At 35.5% G+C, this 17250-nt stretch overlaps 1 protein-coding gene across 4 annotated transcripts in view; it reads left to right on the top strand.

Moving 5' to 3' along the window:
- LOC108382557 (synaptic vesicle 2-related protein) overlaps positions 1 to 17250 on the top strand; it is a 281392-nt gene that overhangs the window by 66658 nt on the left and 197484 nt on the right. For all 4 annotated transcript variants that reach the window (XM_017638936.1, XM_017638929.1, XM_017638924.1 and 1 more), the window contains exon 6: positions 10458 to 10521. In XM_017638936.1, coding sequence (XP_017494425.1) covers positions 10458 to 10521 — 64 coding nt within the window. The remainder of the gene's footprint in view (positions 1 to 10457; positions 10522 to 17250) is intronic.

The raw sequence follows: 17250 nt of genomic DNA, 5'->3' as shown, positions 1-17250 counted from the left end.
ACCATGTCCCCTTTTCGAATAACACAAATTCTTCTCTATGAGTATGGAATTAATTTTGTATACACATCTCGGTGCCAAGTTCCAGTCCTCTGCAATAAACACCTCCAGAGATATGCAGCATAGAAAAATCAATTTGCATGGGAGTTGCCACACTACCTTTTCCAATAACTCTCATTTTTCTCCGGGAGTGTCTATTCGCACTTTGCCAGTGGCACCAGTGTGCCAGTGCCACCAGTGTCCCCAGTGTCACCAGTCTACCAGTGTCGGGAGTCTTCGGGTCTGCCAGTGTACCAGTGTCACCAGTGTACCAGTGTCGACAGTGCCGCCAGTGTCACCAATGTACCAATGTCACCAGTGTCGCCAGTTTCGCCAGTGTCACCAGTGTACCAGTGTCACCAATATCACCAGTGTCGCCAGTATCACCAGTGTCACCAATTTCACCAGTGTCACCAGTTTCACCAGTGTCNTTTCACCAGTGTACCAGTGTCATCAGTTTCACCAGTGCCACCAGTGTCACCAGTGTACCAGTTTCACCAGTGTACCAGTGTCAGCAGTTTCACCGGTGTCGCCAGTTTCACCAGTGTCACCAGCTTAATCAGTGTCACCAGTTTCACCAGTGTATCAGTGTCACCAGTTTCACCAGTTTCACCAGTTTTACCAGTATCACCAGTGTCACCAGTTTCACCAGTGTCACCAGTTTCACCAGTTTCACTAGTGTCGCCAGTGTCACCAGTTTCACCAGTGTCACCAGTATCACCAGTGTCGCCAGTGTACCAGTGTCACCAGTTTCACCAGTGTACCAGTGTCACCAGTGTACCAGTGTCGCCAGTGCCACCAGTGTCGCCAGTGTCACTAGTGTACCAGTTTCACCAGTGTCACCAGTGCCACCAGTGTCACCAGTGTCACCAGTTTCACCAGTGTACCAGTGCCAGCAGTTTCACCGGTGTCGCCAGTTTCACCAGTGTCACCAGTGTACCAGTGTACCACTGTCACAAGTTCACCAGTGTCACCAGTTCACCTGTGTCACCAGTTTCACCAGAGTCGCAAGTGTCACCAGTGTCGACAGTGCGGCCAGTATCACCAGTTTACCAGTGTCACTAGTGTCGCCAGTGTACCAGTGTTGCCAGTGACGAATGTGTCGACAGTGTCGCCAGTGTGGCCATTATATTTTATATAGAAAAGCGCCGCAGACGAAGGCGCCCGATTTTTTAATCCTTTTTAATATATACTGAATTTTTTTATAGAAAAAGTGCCGGAAGCGAAAATTTGGAATAAAAAAATCGCGCTATTTTTTATTCCAAATTTTCAATACATATTAAATTATTGTTTTTCTTTATTTACGAATATAAAACAATATTTTAATATATAGTAAAAATCTGGAAAACAATTTACTGCGGCGCTTTATTCTTTGAAATTTTCATTATGGCTCATTCCACGGTAATCGATACCGAATGAAACGAGAATACACTAAAGAATATGACTGTATTATTTCTAGTAAGTAAGAGTAAATAAATCTAACTTTCAAGACTGAAAGCCGAAATTTTGAAATTTATCTCTTTTTACTTTAAGTTGTACCATTTACAAACCCATATGAGAGCTTAATTTTTTCAAAATTTACAAGACTGATTTTCGTAGTCTCTTACCGTTTTTGCATTGTTTAATCTGTCAGGGGATATTATATATTGAAGCAAAGCATATTTTAATGTCACGCCCGTCACAAAATACACAAAATAGTAATTTTTTGAAGGAAAACACATCTTGGACAGTGTAAAAAAGCTGACGAACGTAACGCTATGACACAGGGAAATATGTGCGAATTGCTTTTAAGTATTTATATGCTTTTATTTTCGAAAAAAGAACCGATTATGTTGGTCACGCCCGTCACATGTCACACCCGTCACAATTTAAAGTTTGACAAACTGCGATAAATTCGGCCAGGGACTGCTACCGTTACTTATCAGCTAATCTGAAATGTGTCATATATCTGTTTGTGATCAGCGATGATAAAGCTAATCATAAAGATACATATGTTGCTCGAGTTAAGCTATGCTGTCACGGATAAAAAGATATCATTACTTCGTTTGTCAGGTCAAAAAAGTATCTGAAACGGTTTTTTCAGGTAACGGCCTCGGTTTGACAGGTAATAGCCTCATACTATTTAAAAATAAGGTACTTTACAATTACTAAGACATACAATGGAGAAGAAGAGACCGATCAAAGATTATCCCGTCTTTAGGTGGCAGAATCTTGTATGTGTTCGTAAAATCCGATTTTTTGAGAAATAAAGTTAGCTAATAACGTTTGTTTACATATTCATGCTCAACTTGTCACACCCGTCACGAANAATAACGTTTATTTACATATTCATGCTCAACTTGTCACACCCGTCACGAACGAACTATTTAAAAGCATAAGCAGAAGACATAATTAGCTGAAAAACTCTGATGCAAGTAAGGAGTAGTTAATTTGGTTTGCGTACTAGTCACACCCGTCACAGTGACTAAAATTCAGATAACTCGTTCGGATTAAATTGTTTTTGGAATTTTTATTCCAGGCATTGTGTATATATCGGAAACCCATTACAAAATACTCGTTTTAAAGAGTTTTGTATTACAGTTTAAGAATTAACCCTTAAAATGTGAGTTGAAATGTCACACCCGTCACCATGGAATGAGCCTTATATATTAAAATAATTATACCCGTATTAAACAAACAAGAAACAATAATTTGATATAGAATGAAAATTTGGAATAAAAGACGGCGTAATTTTTAATTCCGAATTTTCGCCAGCGGCGCTTTTTCTAACAAAAAAATTTTAACATATAGTAAAAAGGATTAAAAATCGGCCGATTTCGTATGCAGCGCTTTTCTATGTAAAACAATATGGTGACACTGGTGAAACTGGTGACACTGGCGAAACTGGTGAAACTGGTGATACTGGTAAAACTGGTACACTGGTGGCACTGGTGACACTGGCGACACTGGTGAAACTGGTGCACTGGTGACACTGGTACACTGGTACACTGGTGACACTGGTGAAACTGGTGACACTGGTGAAACTGGTGACACTGGTTAAACTGGTGACACTGGTACACTGGTGAAACTGGTGACACTGGTAAAACTGGTGAGACTGGTGACACTGGTGGCACTGGTGACACCGGCGACACTGGTGAAACTGGTGCACTGGTGACACTGGTACACAGGTGACACTGGTGAAACTGGTGACACTGGTAAACTGGTGACACCGGTGAAACTGGTGACAATGGTACACTGGTGAAACTGGTGACACTGGTACACTGGTGAAACTGGTGACACTGGGAAACTGGTGACACTGGTACACTGGTGACACTGGCGACACTGGTGGCACTGGCGACACTGGTGGCACTGGCGACACTGGTACACTGGTGACACTGGTACACTGGTGACACTGGTACACTGGCGACACTGGTGATACTGGTACACTGGCGACACTGGTGATACTGCTGACACTGGTGAAACTGGTGACACTGGCGACACTAGTGAAACTGGTGACACTGGTAACACTGGCGACACTGGTACACTGATGACACTAGCGACACTGGTACACTGGTGACATTGGTGAAACTGGTACACTGGTGACACTGGCGACACTGGTGACACTGGTGGCACTGGTGACACTGGCGGCACTGGTACACTGGCAACACTGGTGACACTGGCGTCACTAGTGAAACTGGTGACACTGGTGAAACTGGTGACACTGGTACACTGGCGACACTGGGGACACTGGCGACACTGGGGACACTGGTGAAACTGGTACACTGGTGACACTGGCGACACTGGTGAGACTGGTGACACTGGCGGCACTGGTACACTGGCGACACTGGTGACACTGGCGTCACTAGTGAAACTGGTGACACTGGTGAAACTGGTGACACTGGTACACTGGCGACACTGGGGACACTGGCGACACTGGGGACACTGGTGAAACTGGTACACTGGTGACACTGGCGACACTGGTGACACTGGTACACTGGGGAAACTGGTGACACTGGTACACTGGTGAAGCTGGCGACACTGGTGACACTGGTGGCACTGTCGACACTGGTGACACTGGTACACTGGTGACACTGGCCGAGCCGAAGACTCCCGACACTGGTACACTGGTGACACTGGTGACACTGGCGACACTGGTGGCACTGGGACACTGGTGACACTGGTACACTGGTGACACTGGCAAAGTGCGAATAGACACTCCCTAAAATTAATCATTGCCTGTTTACTGTTATATAACGAATTTGTCGCAAGAGCAAAATTATACATAAAATGTTTAAAATAAAGTAATGTTTATTATTAGTAGGAAATGTATGTGTAGCTTGAAAATTTTTGCAATTTTAAACATTCTATATATGTGAATATTTTAAAGATCTCAAGTTCAAAATCAAAAACTGAACATCCTATACGTATATTTATACAGATTCTTGTTGAAAAATAGATACTTTTCAGTAGTAGTTTTACATGCTCTTTTTAGATTGTACTTGCTATTTATTATATTTACTTTGCAAAATACTTATGCACAAAAAATGTACTTTATAAATTGAAATGACAAATGTTTGATTTTATGCACATGTATTCCAAGTCCTTATGATGGGTTAAATTATGTCTTTTTCATGAAAATGTTTGGTTTTCTTACAAATTATGAGATGTATATGTAAAAAAAGAAAATTGGATACATTTTTGGCTTGGTCAGGGATACATTTTCTTGAGACGGCGCGGCAACACTGCTTACCACTACATCACAGCGGTCTACAATGAAATGAAATTATGAAATTATAAGGGCTGGAAATATACAAATAGAAATAAACAAAGAAATTCAAGAAAAAATTGATGAAATAACAGACCGAATTAACAATATCAATAATAGAAATGCAATTTATTATGAAGTGGTCACTCTACTCATGGCACGAAGAAGTAGAATAGTTATTGATAATTTAAAAAACATGTTGAATGGTGTAGCCTTAGCAAAATATAATATTGTAAACCCACTAATTTTAAATACAGAAGAAATCAGTTTGATAGAATTTAAGGAAGACACACTTGTCCCATGTCCGATATTATTACAATTTCAGATGTAAAAATTTATTACCAAAACGATGCACTGATTTATTTTGTAAAAATTCCTCAAATAACAAAAATTTTGCAAATTATATCAAATGAGCCCTGTGGCTCAAAATAAAAAAAAAATGTTGTATTTAAAGAATAATTTAACTGCTAATTGTAAGGGCAACCAGTATCCATTCGACAATTGCAGAAAATCTGTAGGCTATAACTATTGTAGTATTAATATGCAAGATGTTTGCCTTTTACAACTTCTAAACAACCATACAGCAAATTGTCCCACTATGGCGGCGTACCACTTAGAAGAGATTGAAGTAATTGGAGACGGATTAAAGGCCCGTCCACATAGAACTTTGGCGTTGCGTTGGCGTTGGCGTCGCTTCAACAGCTGACTATGAATACATGAATTCAAATGCAGCCGTCCACATAGCCGAAATTCGACAACGCTCACGCCAACACAAAGCAAAAAGATGGCCAACTCTCAACTTTTCGCGTACGTTGCTCGTCAGCTGTTGCAAATAAATACAATTATGCGAAATATTTTTCCTTTTCAATCAAGTGCGGGCAAGAAATATCTTTTTTAGTGCAATTATTGTATGAAATATTAATTAATCTCCCGTTAGTATGTTAATTTAGTGGCCCAAGCATTCGCTGCCAAACGTTCATTGTAGCAAGCATACTTTTAACGTGCGTTCTGTCAAACCAACTCCAACGCCAAAGCCAACGTGAAAGTTCTATGTGGACCGGCCTTAATCATCGCACGCAGCAGTAAGCTAAACATCGAAGAAAATGGAGAAATGATTAGAGCTAATGGAACCCTGTTAATTACATTTGAAAAACTCTTACGATAAATAGATAGAAATTCAAAGCAAATCATCAGATCGATATTATTGAGCTCCTAGCTCCTAAGAAAACTATTTTAAATGAGACAAGTCAACAAAAACACCTATCATTGCCATTCCTTCATAAACTGCATATTCGAAATAACGAGGGAATGGAAGAGATAAAAGTCGTTCTTGAAAATAGCAAATGGATGTGGTATGGTGTAATTGCAATACTCACAGCAATCATAATAGTAGTACGTATTGTATATGAAGTTAAAGCCCAGAATTATCAAAATAAAAACTGACACTGATCAGCCTCAACATAGTTTGTCAACCATGAACATTGCCAAAAGCAGAGAAGATATTAGAGCCCGCTTGGAAGTAATTGTGGCTGAGAGCAATCACATTTGAGGGGGAGGTTTGTAGTGGAAGATGCCACTTGACACCAGCAGTGTTGCCAGAACTTTTTGGACGAACCGGCTAAATTGGCAAAAAAAACCGGCTAAAAACGGCTAAAGTGTTTCAACTAAATTTCACATGTTTTGTTTAAATAAATCACGAGTAAAAAGACTATTTCTTGGAAAGAAGTTACAAATTCGTGCCGGAAAAAATTTTGCCAGCAAGAATTTGCAATTAGGAAAAACATATGATTGTGGCACATGGTTGGATTTTTTGTCAACGATAATTTGAATAAACAAGTTCGTTAAATTTAAAAATTTACAAACTGGAGCGATTTTAAAATGAAAAATGTAAGTTTATACTTGTTTACTTAATTAATTTAGTTAATTCCAATGATTTGAAAGGTACTCGGCAAAAAAAACTATCTATTACTATTACTATCTGATATTTTGAATTCTCGCTGGATTTTCGACGAACAAACCTGACCGATTCTCAATACACTCAAATAGAAACCAATACACATAAAAAACGCTGTAAAAATTTCCCTTCGATTTTAAGGCAGTAAAACAACGAACTTAAGTTAAAATCAACCGAGGCCATATGTTGACAAGCGATGCAAAATCACAGTTACACAAAAGAACTGGTCAGATTTTTCAGAAATTCCTTCAATTCTGATTTAAAATAAGATACTAAATGACTGCAGATCTCCCATTTAGATGACCAGTCATATGACCGGCAGATGTCTCGTAGGATTCCCAGAGAGTTTTGCTTTACATAGAAATTTGTGCTATTTCATTTTTATTTTGACTGACTTCAGTGTTGGTTCCTTTAATTCAAGTTGGCATTCGGTTTGTGGAATTTAAATAAGTTATCAGCAAAAAAGTTTGTTTAAAAAAATACATATGGGTATTTCCATACGTCGCATACGTGACAGTCGTACGTTTCAATGTGATACAAAAAAGGAATACCATTTGTTTTCTTTAACTTTTTTGGGCATTTGTATAGCACAAAATTAGCTCTATATTTAACCGATAAATGAAAACAATCGAACTGCTTGGTCCTGAAATATAAGCATTTAAAGAGAGTGTCGTTACGTGACAAAAAATGGAAGTTGATTTTTTCTTTTCTTACAAAATCGCAAAACTCTGCGAATTGTGGATGGCTATTTTCATGAAACTTATTTTAATATGATTTGGAGCAATTCTAGTTTTTAGAGTTTTTTGAATTAATGCAACTTGTTTCAATTTCCATCGTTATATTTTGGTTAATATTGCTTTTTATGAATTTTTAACGCAAATAAAACATGTATTTTATATCGAATATACTTTATATTTTGACTTCAGCGCCAATTCAGGGTCAATTTTCTGGAAATCAATGATTTATTATGTTTCAACCACATACGCCAAATTCGAACCAAATCGGGCCATAAATACGGTTTTTCGAAATATCTCGACCTTGGCGCCACCTAGGAAGACCATTTTACTCAAACATGATATCTACTTACATAGCCAGTATATATTTTAAAAAGCAGACAAATCGGTCTGTAAATACGTTAGATATAAGACTTTTATTTTTTTTGTCGTGGTGGACTTCCGATGGAAACACCCATATGTGTACATAGTGCTTGAAAATATCAATTTTTCCCTTACCTTAAACCTTTGGGAGTGGGCAAAAATGATGTTTTGTAATTTAGGCAGAATTGAATATGCGCTATCTGGGAAGACAATATCTACATGTAATATTTATTCTGTTTGTTGGCACTATATCCATGGGCGTAGCCATAGTGCCCTGAAATGCCAGCTTAATAGGGTCGAGCCCCCCCCCCTAAATTTCATTCTGGCTACGCCGATGACTATATCCAAACACAAACGCATCTTAAGTGTCTTAACAGTGAAACAATTTCTTATTTCCTAAGTTTGCGAATAAAACTTCACACTTAAAATTAAGACATATATAACAAACATTTTATGAAGAAAATCACTTCTTCGTTTAAAATAACAATAAGCGAAATCGGCCCAATTTCATACAACCCTGCCTGACATGAAAATTTTCTCCTCGATAAGGCTAGTAGCCATTTCTAACAGATTTTGGGTATCTTAGTCAAAAATGGAAACATATATACATATTTGAAATTTAAGAAAACAAGGCAAATAGCAAAATCGGCTAAAAACGGCTAATTTTTTTTCTGCAAAACGGCTAACAAATCGGCTGCCGGCTAAATCAAAATTTCTCTGGCTGTTTGCTATCGCAACCGGCTAAATCTAGTCGGAAAACGGCTAAAATGGCAACACTGGACACCAGCAACAATAGCAGCAGCAGCAAATGTACAAACGTGGGAACAATTTAGCTTTAAAAAATTAGAAAATAAGAAATAGAATTAAGAAATAGCATAGGTAGATTAGAATATGAATATTCAAATAAAGCCAGTCGTGATTTGACAACCAAAAACATCTTATATTCCCCATAGATTCGAAAAGTGAAACTGTGAAAATTAAAATCACTTAAAAGTTAAAATAAGGGCCATTATATAAAATTAATAAAAATTATTCAATGTAAAGAATAGTCAAAACTGGCCAAAATGTCGCACTGCTATTATTTCTCACATAGGTATATATATGTGTAAACAGGTCCGAATAGTTATATTATTTAAGTGTTTTCGCCTTCGTAATTGGAATATTGTGTTTTTTTAATATGATTTTACTCTAATAACTCAATGAAGTACATTAAAAATAGGTACTATATCTAAAAATACATATGAAGGGGTTAGAATCAGTGTTGCCGTTTTAGCCCTTTGGTGGCTAGATTTAGCTACCACATACTTTTTTTGGCCACATTAATTTAAAATTGCCCCTAGCCCTTTGGAGAATTTATTCATACTTGGCATGACAAAGTTCTATATGCTTAATTTGATCTCATTTTTTTTATTTATATAAGAGATGAATTTTTAAACTAAGAAAGACCTATATACATATATGTATTGTATGTTCCTTACGTTTTTATACATACATACTTCAAAAGTGTTGGGGCTGTTAACTTATCTATTAACGATTTAACTATAGTTTAAAATAGATAAGTTTACGGCTTAATGCTTAATTATTATGCTTAATTTGTTAAATGGCTCATCAAGTCGATTGACCATGTATGTTCTTGTGGTGTGATTGAACCAGCCGCTGGTGCGACTTCAAAAACTATTTGAAAATTTTATGATTGTACCAGCAGGCTGGTGTCGTGAGTGGTGAAATTATCTGAATTTTCTAAGCAATAAATATTTTGGAGGAAATTGCTTGCACTATATGAGTAAAAGCTGTGTTTGTGGAAGATTAAGTTCACGATATTGCAGTTGTGAATTACAAAAAAAAAACAATGTTTAACAAAATTGTAGAAAAATTATGAAATTTCGGCTCTAATCATTTCGGTATTCCTCGACCTCATTTGTAAAGAAATGAACATTGTACCAGCATGCTGGTAAGTTATATTCTTCGAGCTTGATGGTACAATCACTTGATGGAGCCGTCAAGCTGGTGTCGTATATTTCCCCTTTTATACAAAAAGGTTTTTGGTTGGATAAAATATTAACTTTTTTCCAGAGTTCATTGTTTTTCTGTTTGCGTGTATACTTATATATGTATGTATATGTAAGTAAAAAATTTTAGCTACCATTTTTAGCCACAACGACATTTTTTATCTCTTTTTTAGCCCTTTTCTTAAAGAAATTTGGCTACCACTAAAAATAATTCGCGGCAACACTGGTTAGAATCATAAGGGTCTTAGTGACATATATAAAGAGATGCAAGTCATTTCGGACATTGTAATGCCATCTATTGGCCTGGCAATAATCATTTCAACTAAATTTACCCAAAATTTACAATAGCTAGTCAACTTTAACTTTAATTATCTTAAAACAATGTCAGACCTACATAGATCCTTTTGATTCTAACCCTTTCATATGTGGTTTTTAAAAGGCCTTAAAAGAAAGCAATCTCAATTTTGTGCTTTTGTTTATAAGTAATTATGAATTGTTATATAGCTTCGGAATGAGGAAGAATTTTTATATAAGGAAAGGGATATGGCTGTTCTTAGTGTTAGCTTTTGTAAAAAATTATATCAGTGAAGTTACTTAAATAGTTCTCTTTCTTGCAGTGTCACTCTATATGCCGAATTCCTTCCTTCAAAATACAAGGGAAAATGCGTGGTATTAATGGACGTAAGTTAAAAAAAATAAACAGTTTTCACTTCCTCTTCTATTAAAAAAAAGGCTTTTCCATACAAAATTAAGTACGTTTACGAGGTTAACGCGATTACGAGGCACTTACGCCATTATATATATGTATTTTGATATAAGTATGTTGCCTTTTTTCTTATCATTTTATTTCTAAATACAATTCATTTATTTCAGGGACTAAAAATAACTGTTATCCCGAATTCAAAAATTGGAAACGTTGCCCAAATTCTGAAATTTAACGAAAAAGTTGTTTAATAACAGTTATTTTTATTTCGCCGATAAAAGGTACAACCCAACGTTTACTTTATACGCTGCTTGATAACAGTTATTTTCCAACGTTTATTGTAGCCGTTGTTCGATAAACGTTGTAAAATAGGATATTGATGGAGATGGAGTTGGAGAAGAAGATAAAAATAAAAGTAGAAGATTGAAAGAACTCTTATCAGGCAAAGTAAAAATAAACGTAAGACAATAACTGCTATCAAGCAACGTAAAAAATTAACGTTGGGAAATAAATCTAATTGACAGAAAAATATTTCCCCTGCGTAACAATTATCAGGCAGCGTTGTCTGCCGAAGGGCGAACGCCATTTCAAAAAACTTGTTGTGTATGTTGACTGGGACCAGACGGCAAGAGCACTGCTCAAATCCGAAAAAAGTAAAAAAATTAGGTATTTAAAAAAGCTGAAATAAGACTAAACGTGAATTTTTCACTGATTTTTATTTGGTTTACTTTTGATCTAAGAAAAAACTTTGAGCTTATTCTGCTTTGCTCCTTTCTAAATAAAAGCTATGTTTACTGTTAGTAGTTTATTGTAATTTTTGGTATGACTTCACACAAACATAAGCATTTTGACTGTATGAAGACAATATAAAATAAAGTCGGTTTATCCGGTTTTTTCTTAATTTCAAAATCGGGAACAGTTTATTTTCCAAATTGCAATTTTTCGAATAACTCGAAAACCGGTTTTGGAAAAAAGTCGAATAGTCGAACACCCTAATATATACAGGGTGTCCCAGAAGTAACGTGCCAAACTTTAGGGCAAGGTAGGTGGGGGGGTGAGCTCACTGATAAACCAAAAATTTTCAGGTAAAAGTGTCACCGTTTTTGAAATATTTACATTTTTTCGAATTTAAAAAAAATCGTGCCTTTTCATGTGTTTTCTTTAACTNAGACTGCATCACCAAAAAAAGTTGCGGCTTTTCCGCCGCGATTACAAAATCTATTATATTTTAACACTCCCACCAAAATATTTCGGAAAAATATTAAGATTTAAGCGAGCTGGACCGATTTGAAAATACCTTCAAAAATGGAGTTTTTAATGAATAAAAATAGTTTCTCAAGGAACTTTTTGAAAAAAGGCCCCTCAGATGACAAAACAGATTAGGCGTAAAAACTCTGCATAAAATATTTAAAAATCTTTTCAACGGAATCGTAATAATGCGATTTTTGATGCTGTTTTTTTACTTTTTGCAAATATTGATTTACGAAAAACTTAAATAACTCTGCCTAAACTATTCTGATTTAGACTTATGGGATCTCGGTAGAAAGGTGTTTCCCACTATTTTTATTTATGTGCAAAAAAGGTCATTCGTATACAAATTTTTGCTTTTCAAATACCAACACATCTTAATTCAACTTTGAATGATGTTCGTTCATCCTACCTTTCTCTTTCATCCTTTGAGTGTGTGAGAAATAAAAAGGGTGAGCAAATATCTTTCCAATGATACCTCACAAGTCTAAATCGGAAGAGTTTAGGTTCAGTTATTCAATTGTTTCTCATACCAATCTTTGAAAAAAGTTAAAAAACAGCATAAAAAATTTCATTATTACGATTCCGTTCAAATTTTTTGTTATTTTTTTAATATTTTTATGTAAATTTTTTAAGCTTAAACCGTTTTGTCATTTGAGGGTATTTTAGCACACATCTTTAAGAAACTAATTTTATTCATAAAAACTAAATTTTTGAAAGTATTTTCGAGCAGATCTTCAGTGGAGAACTATGATATTTCTACAGATATATCATTTTCCAAAATTTGAATGTGTGCAGATGATGTAAAGCTTTATAAATCGTACGTTTCAATTCAAGAAAGGTCTTTGCTACAATCAGACTTAAACAGCATAACCTGGAACAGGTATACAATTTTGTGGACCTTGGTATCGCAATGGATCCTAAGCTTAATTTTAATCTTCATATTAATGTGACAGTCAACAAGGCTAAAGGTGTACTTGCATTTGTGAAACGATGGTCAAAAGAATTCTGTGACCCTTATATCACTAAAACCCTGTTTACAACATTAGTTAGGGCAATTTGAATACGGTTCGGTGGTTTGGAATCCAAGGTATCAAATTTTCTCAGACAAGATAGAATCAATTCAAAAACAATTCCCACTTTTTGCTTTAAGAAATTTCGGTTGGGATTCTCAATATAACCTTCCCCTTATACGAGCCGATTAAAACTTATTAATCTTCCTACACTTTCCAGCCGCAGGCAAATGCTTGGTACAATTTGTATAATTAAATTACTAACAGCCTCAATTTCAAGTCCGCTTCTTCTGGGCGAAGTTGGCCTTAATGTTCCCTCCCGGGTATCAAGACACTATTGTCCCCTATTTCTGAAAGCTTGTAAAACTAATTTTGAATTGCACGACCCACTCCGTTGCTTATGCCAGGATTTTAACGCTCATTCCAGCACGTTTGATATATCAGATCCGCTTTTCAGCATTAAGAAATCGATACTGTCCTCTCGCAATAAATGAATCATTAAAATAAAGACATAAAATCGGCTGATGAATTTGGTTCTGTAGCTGAACAGTTTTAGATCTCGACACTTAACAAACTCCTGCCTATCGTGACTCGGCGCAAAAATTGAAAATACTGGTTCCGTACGTCATGCGGACTGCACCCCTCGTGCGGATGTGCGGGAATGGAGGGTAAAACCCGTTGGTATTATTATTATTATTATTATTAAATCGGTCAAGCTCGCTTAAATCTTAATATTTTTCCGAAATATTTTGAAGGACATCTTATAATACAACAGATTTTATAATTCCAATGGAAAAACAGTACCAATTTTTTTGTATGGGGAGTGATGCAGTCTAATGTATATATAAGAACAGTTCATTGAAAATTCAATTCAAAAGTTAGCAATGAAAAAGACAACATCTAGAGGCGTGAACGACCGATTAATTGGCATCGGCATCGGTTAGTATCGGTCAAATCAACCGCATCGGCCGTTTTTGGCCGATTCTTAGCCTTTTCTTTTTACTTTTTTCGCACTTCAGTCGATGTTATTTATTTCTTACTTTTTTAATTCGTTTAATGCTTAAAATCTAATAAATGAGTTCTCATGTTTCATTTCTATGATGTACGGTGGCGAGAATGTAAATAAGGAATCCACATTTTAGAAAGGTTTGGCTATTTTTCTTTGTTTAAAAAATGTTTATTATGTTTTTATGAAAATATAGCTTACTATCTAAACAATACCCTGTAAATCAAAATCTTAAACTTTGTAGAACATTTATATTTACAAGTTCGACAAATCTTAACAAATGTACATCAAAGTTGGAAACTGTTTAATCCGATTTTATAGAAATTTTTTGAGTATGCAGTTTTTGTAAATTTTGGTATAATAAAGGACTTATCGTTGATTTTTGGCAATTTTTTGTTAACGCATTTTCTTCCATACAAAGTATGTTCGAAAATATTTTGTACAGAAGAAATTAGCAACAGCTTCCACAAAAAATTTGCCAAAAATGAATGGTAAGTCCTAGCTACTTAAAATTTGCACTTCGTTATAAAAAAATTGAATTGGCTACAAAGTTGCATACTCAGAATGTTACTAGAGTTTCTAATTAAAAATCTCTAGAATTTCGCTAATTTTCGTACAAAGTTTGAAATTTTTACTTGCGTAGTTTTTCTTAGATAACGAGCTACACTTTCATACAAAAATAATAAACATCAAATAAACGAAAGGAAATTAGCCACAGAATGCCAAAATGTCTCTTCGATATTTATATTTTCGTCACTGTATGTATTGTTACGATCATCCTTGAATTAATCTCTGAATTCCTAAATCTTTCGGGTTCTTCTCACTGGATTGTTAAATTATTTACGTTACAACAATACTTTCATCATTAATTTAAAATCTACGGTTACTGTTTATTTAGAAATCGTGTTGAAAACACATTTGTAGTCAGCAAAGCTGCATATATTTACTACTATAAGTTAGGGATGTAAATTACGGTGAAAACATCGATGTTTGAAGAATCGATGTTTCGATAAATTACATCGATGGCAGTTCGATGTATTGAATGAAAACATCGATGCTTTTACAGATGTTTCTAATTTTTATTCAACCCGTGTGCTGATTGAAAAATTTTAACTAACGGTAAAGATTACTGTTTCTTATTGTTAACATATTGACTCAGAGAAGTGGGTTTACAAAACAAATGCAAAGTAAAACTTTATTCACATATCACCTGGAATGCAAAAAGACGTAACAAACATCGTCGCTGAAATTCAAAAAGTGGTAACTAATACAAAATTAAAATTCAGTTTTTGATTGATATGCTGGATTTCATCGAATTGCAACTCCCACATCTTTTAATGAATAAAATAAAAAAATTTTCAACAATTTTTATTGAGCTCGAGGCCGTTTTTTAATGAAAGTTTTATGTGGAAAAGCAACAATAATTAGAAAAAATGGTAGAAGTGATAGCTATTTCGGAAATCACCACATTTCCTCATCAGACTTCTTTCAGTAGGCTTCGAACCGACGATCCCACTGACTCAGCCAGTTGCCTGTGCACTGTGCTAAGCTCGCCTTGTAAATTATCGTTGCTTTTTTCCCACTTTTTCATTTTTGTTATGCCAACACAATCAAGAGCAGCTATTCCGCTGAAATTCACTTGATCATGTGGTTGTTGGTTTTGTTGGTTTTTGCTAATAATTCTATTTTTAGAATGTTTAACTTTTTAGGTGTGCTCGTCCTTGAGTTATTTGTTTTTTTGTTAACGGCCTCGAGCTCAATAAAAATTGTTGAATATAATTGTTATAAGGCCATAAAATAACAAAAAAAAAACACATAAAAAAATTTTGTCACGACTTTTTCCATTTCAGCTACGATGTTGTTACGTCTTTTTGCATTTCAGGTGACGATATATTTACATTTTTCTTTTCACAAATATTGTAAGCAAATTTAAATAAAATTTCACTGAGCCCGCTACCAGTTTATCAAAATACATCCAGCACAGGCTTCATTCGTTTATTACTCTAAAATATTAACAAGAATTAGGATCTCTGGCGTAATACATGTATGTACACTGCATACTTATAAACCAATTAAAGTATTTCTTACTTATATATAGGGTTGCCAGATTCTGAAACGGAGAAAGGAGTACATTTCTATTTTCGATAGAAAAAAAGCAGTACAAAACTTAAAAAAAGAGTACAATTTTTGTTTTAATTTTTTTGTGCAATTTATTGTTACGAATTGCCATTATTTAGGACGGATATCATAGAAATCTTTTTCAAAGCAACAATATATGTTAAAAATAAATAACTAAATTCCACAAAAGAATTCCAGGCTATTCCTGAATGTATGGCAATTTTTTTAATTTATAATTTAAAAATTTTCTGATTTTTATACCCGAGCGCCCTGCACCTACCTGCCTACGACCATGCTTACACCTTTTCACTATCACACTTAAGACTACGAGTATGTTCAAACAGGCCAATTAGCTGAGGCAAATAAACTTTAAATTGCGGAATTGGGTTTTGTGTTCACACATATGTCAGCTGCGCAATTTTTTTTTTTAATTATACTTGCGTTTATTTGTTGGATCTGCTTATTTTACATCTAAATATTAAGCCTAACAACAAGTTTAAAAATCTTACGTCTAATTTTACAATAATGTACAATAATAACACTGAGGTTGAGCCCTGTAGGTTTAACGTCGCTCAATTAAAGGCTGGTAGATCTCTTCTTCGCAGGCGTGTTATATTTGTTGTGTTGCACAGGCCACTTGCCAGTGGATTTGGGTGGTTACGCAGTTTTATTTTGTATTTTTCTCTGCTGCTGTCGATTACAGATTTAACCAGCGGTTTACCAAGGTCTCTATGTATATTTTCATTGAGGACATACCACGGTGCTCCCGTTAAGGCCCTTAGCGTTTTAGATTGGAATCTTTGGATCCTGTCAATGTTGGTTGCACAGGTCGTACCCCACAGTTGAATACCATACATCCATATAGGCTTAATCACTGTATTATATACAAGTACTTTATAATCTAGTTTCAGTTATGATTTACTGTTTATAAGCCAGTTCACGCTAGCTGACTTTAGCTTCATTTGTGTAATCTTGGTTGATAAGTGTTTGCGCCAAGTTAGTCTCCTATCCAAGTGTATTCCTAGATATGTCACCTCATTGGCTTGGGGAATATGGACATTATTTAATTTGATTGGGGGGCATACTTGCGGTCTGAGTGAAAATGTTGTATGTTTACTCTTCTGTTCGTTGACTTTTATGCGCCAATTTGCCAGCCATTCTTCTATGCATAGTAAATGTTCCTCTAGTGCTCTTGAAGCTCTGTTGGGAAATTTATTACGACTTACTAAGGCGGTATCATCAGCGAAGGTGGATGTGAGTATATTCTTGCTAGTTGGAATATCTGAAGTGTAGATGATATACAGCATAGGCCCGAGTACACT

This window comes from Rhagoletis zephyria, unplaced genomic scaffold (assembly GCF_001687245.7).
Source record: "Rhagoletis zephyria isolate East Lansing unplaced genomic scaffold, Rhagoletis_zephyria_1.1 Rzeph_scaffold_00148, whole genome shotgun sequence".
In the NCBI taxonomy this organism is placed as follows: Eukaryota; Metazoa; Arthropoda; class Insecta; order Diptera; family Tephritidae; genus Rhagoletis; species Rhagoletis zephyria.
The sequence above is the reverse complement of the archived record's forward strand: the minus strand, read 5'-3'. Positions and strand labels throughout refer to the sequence as shown.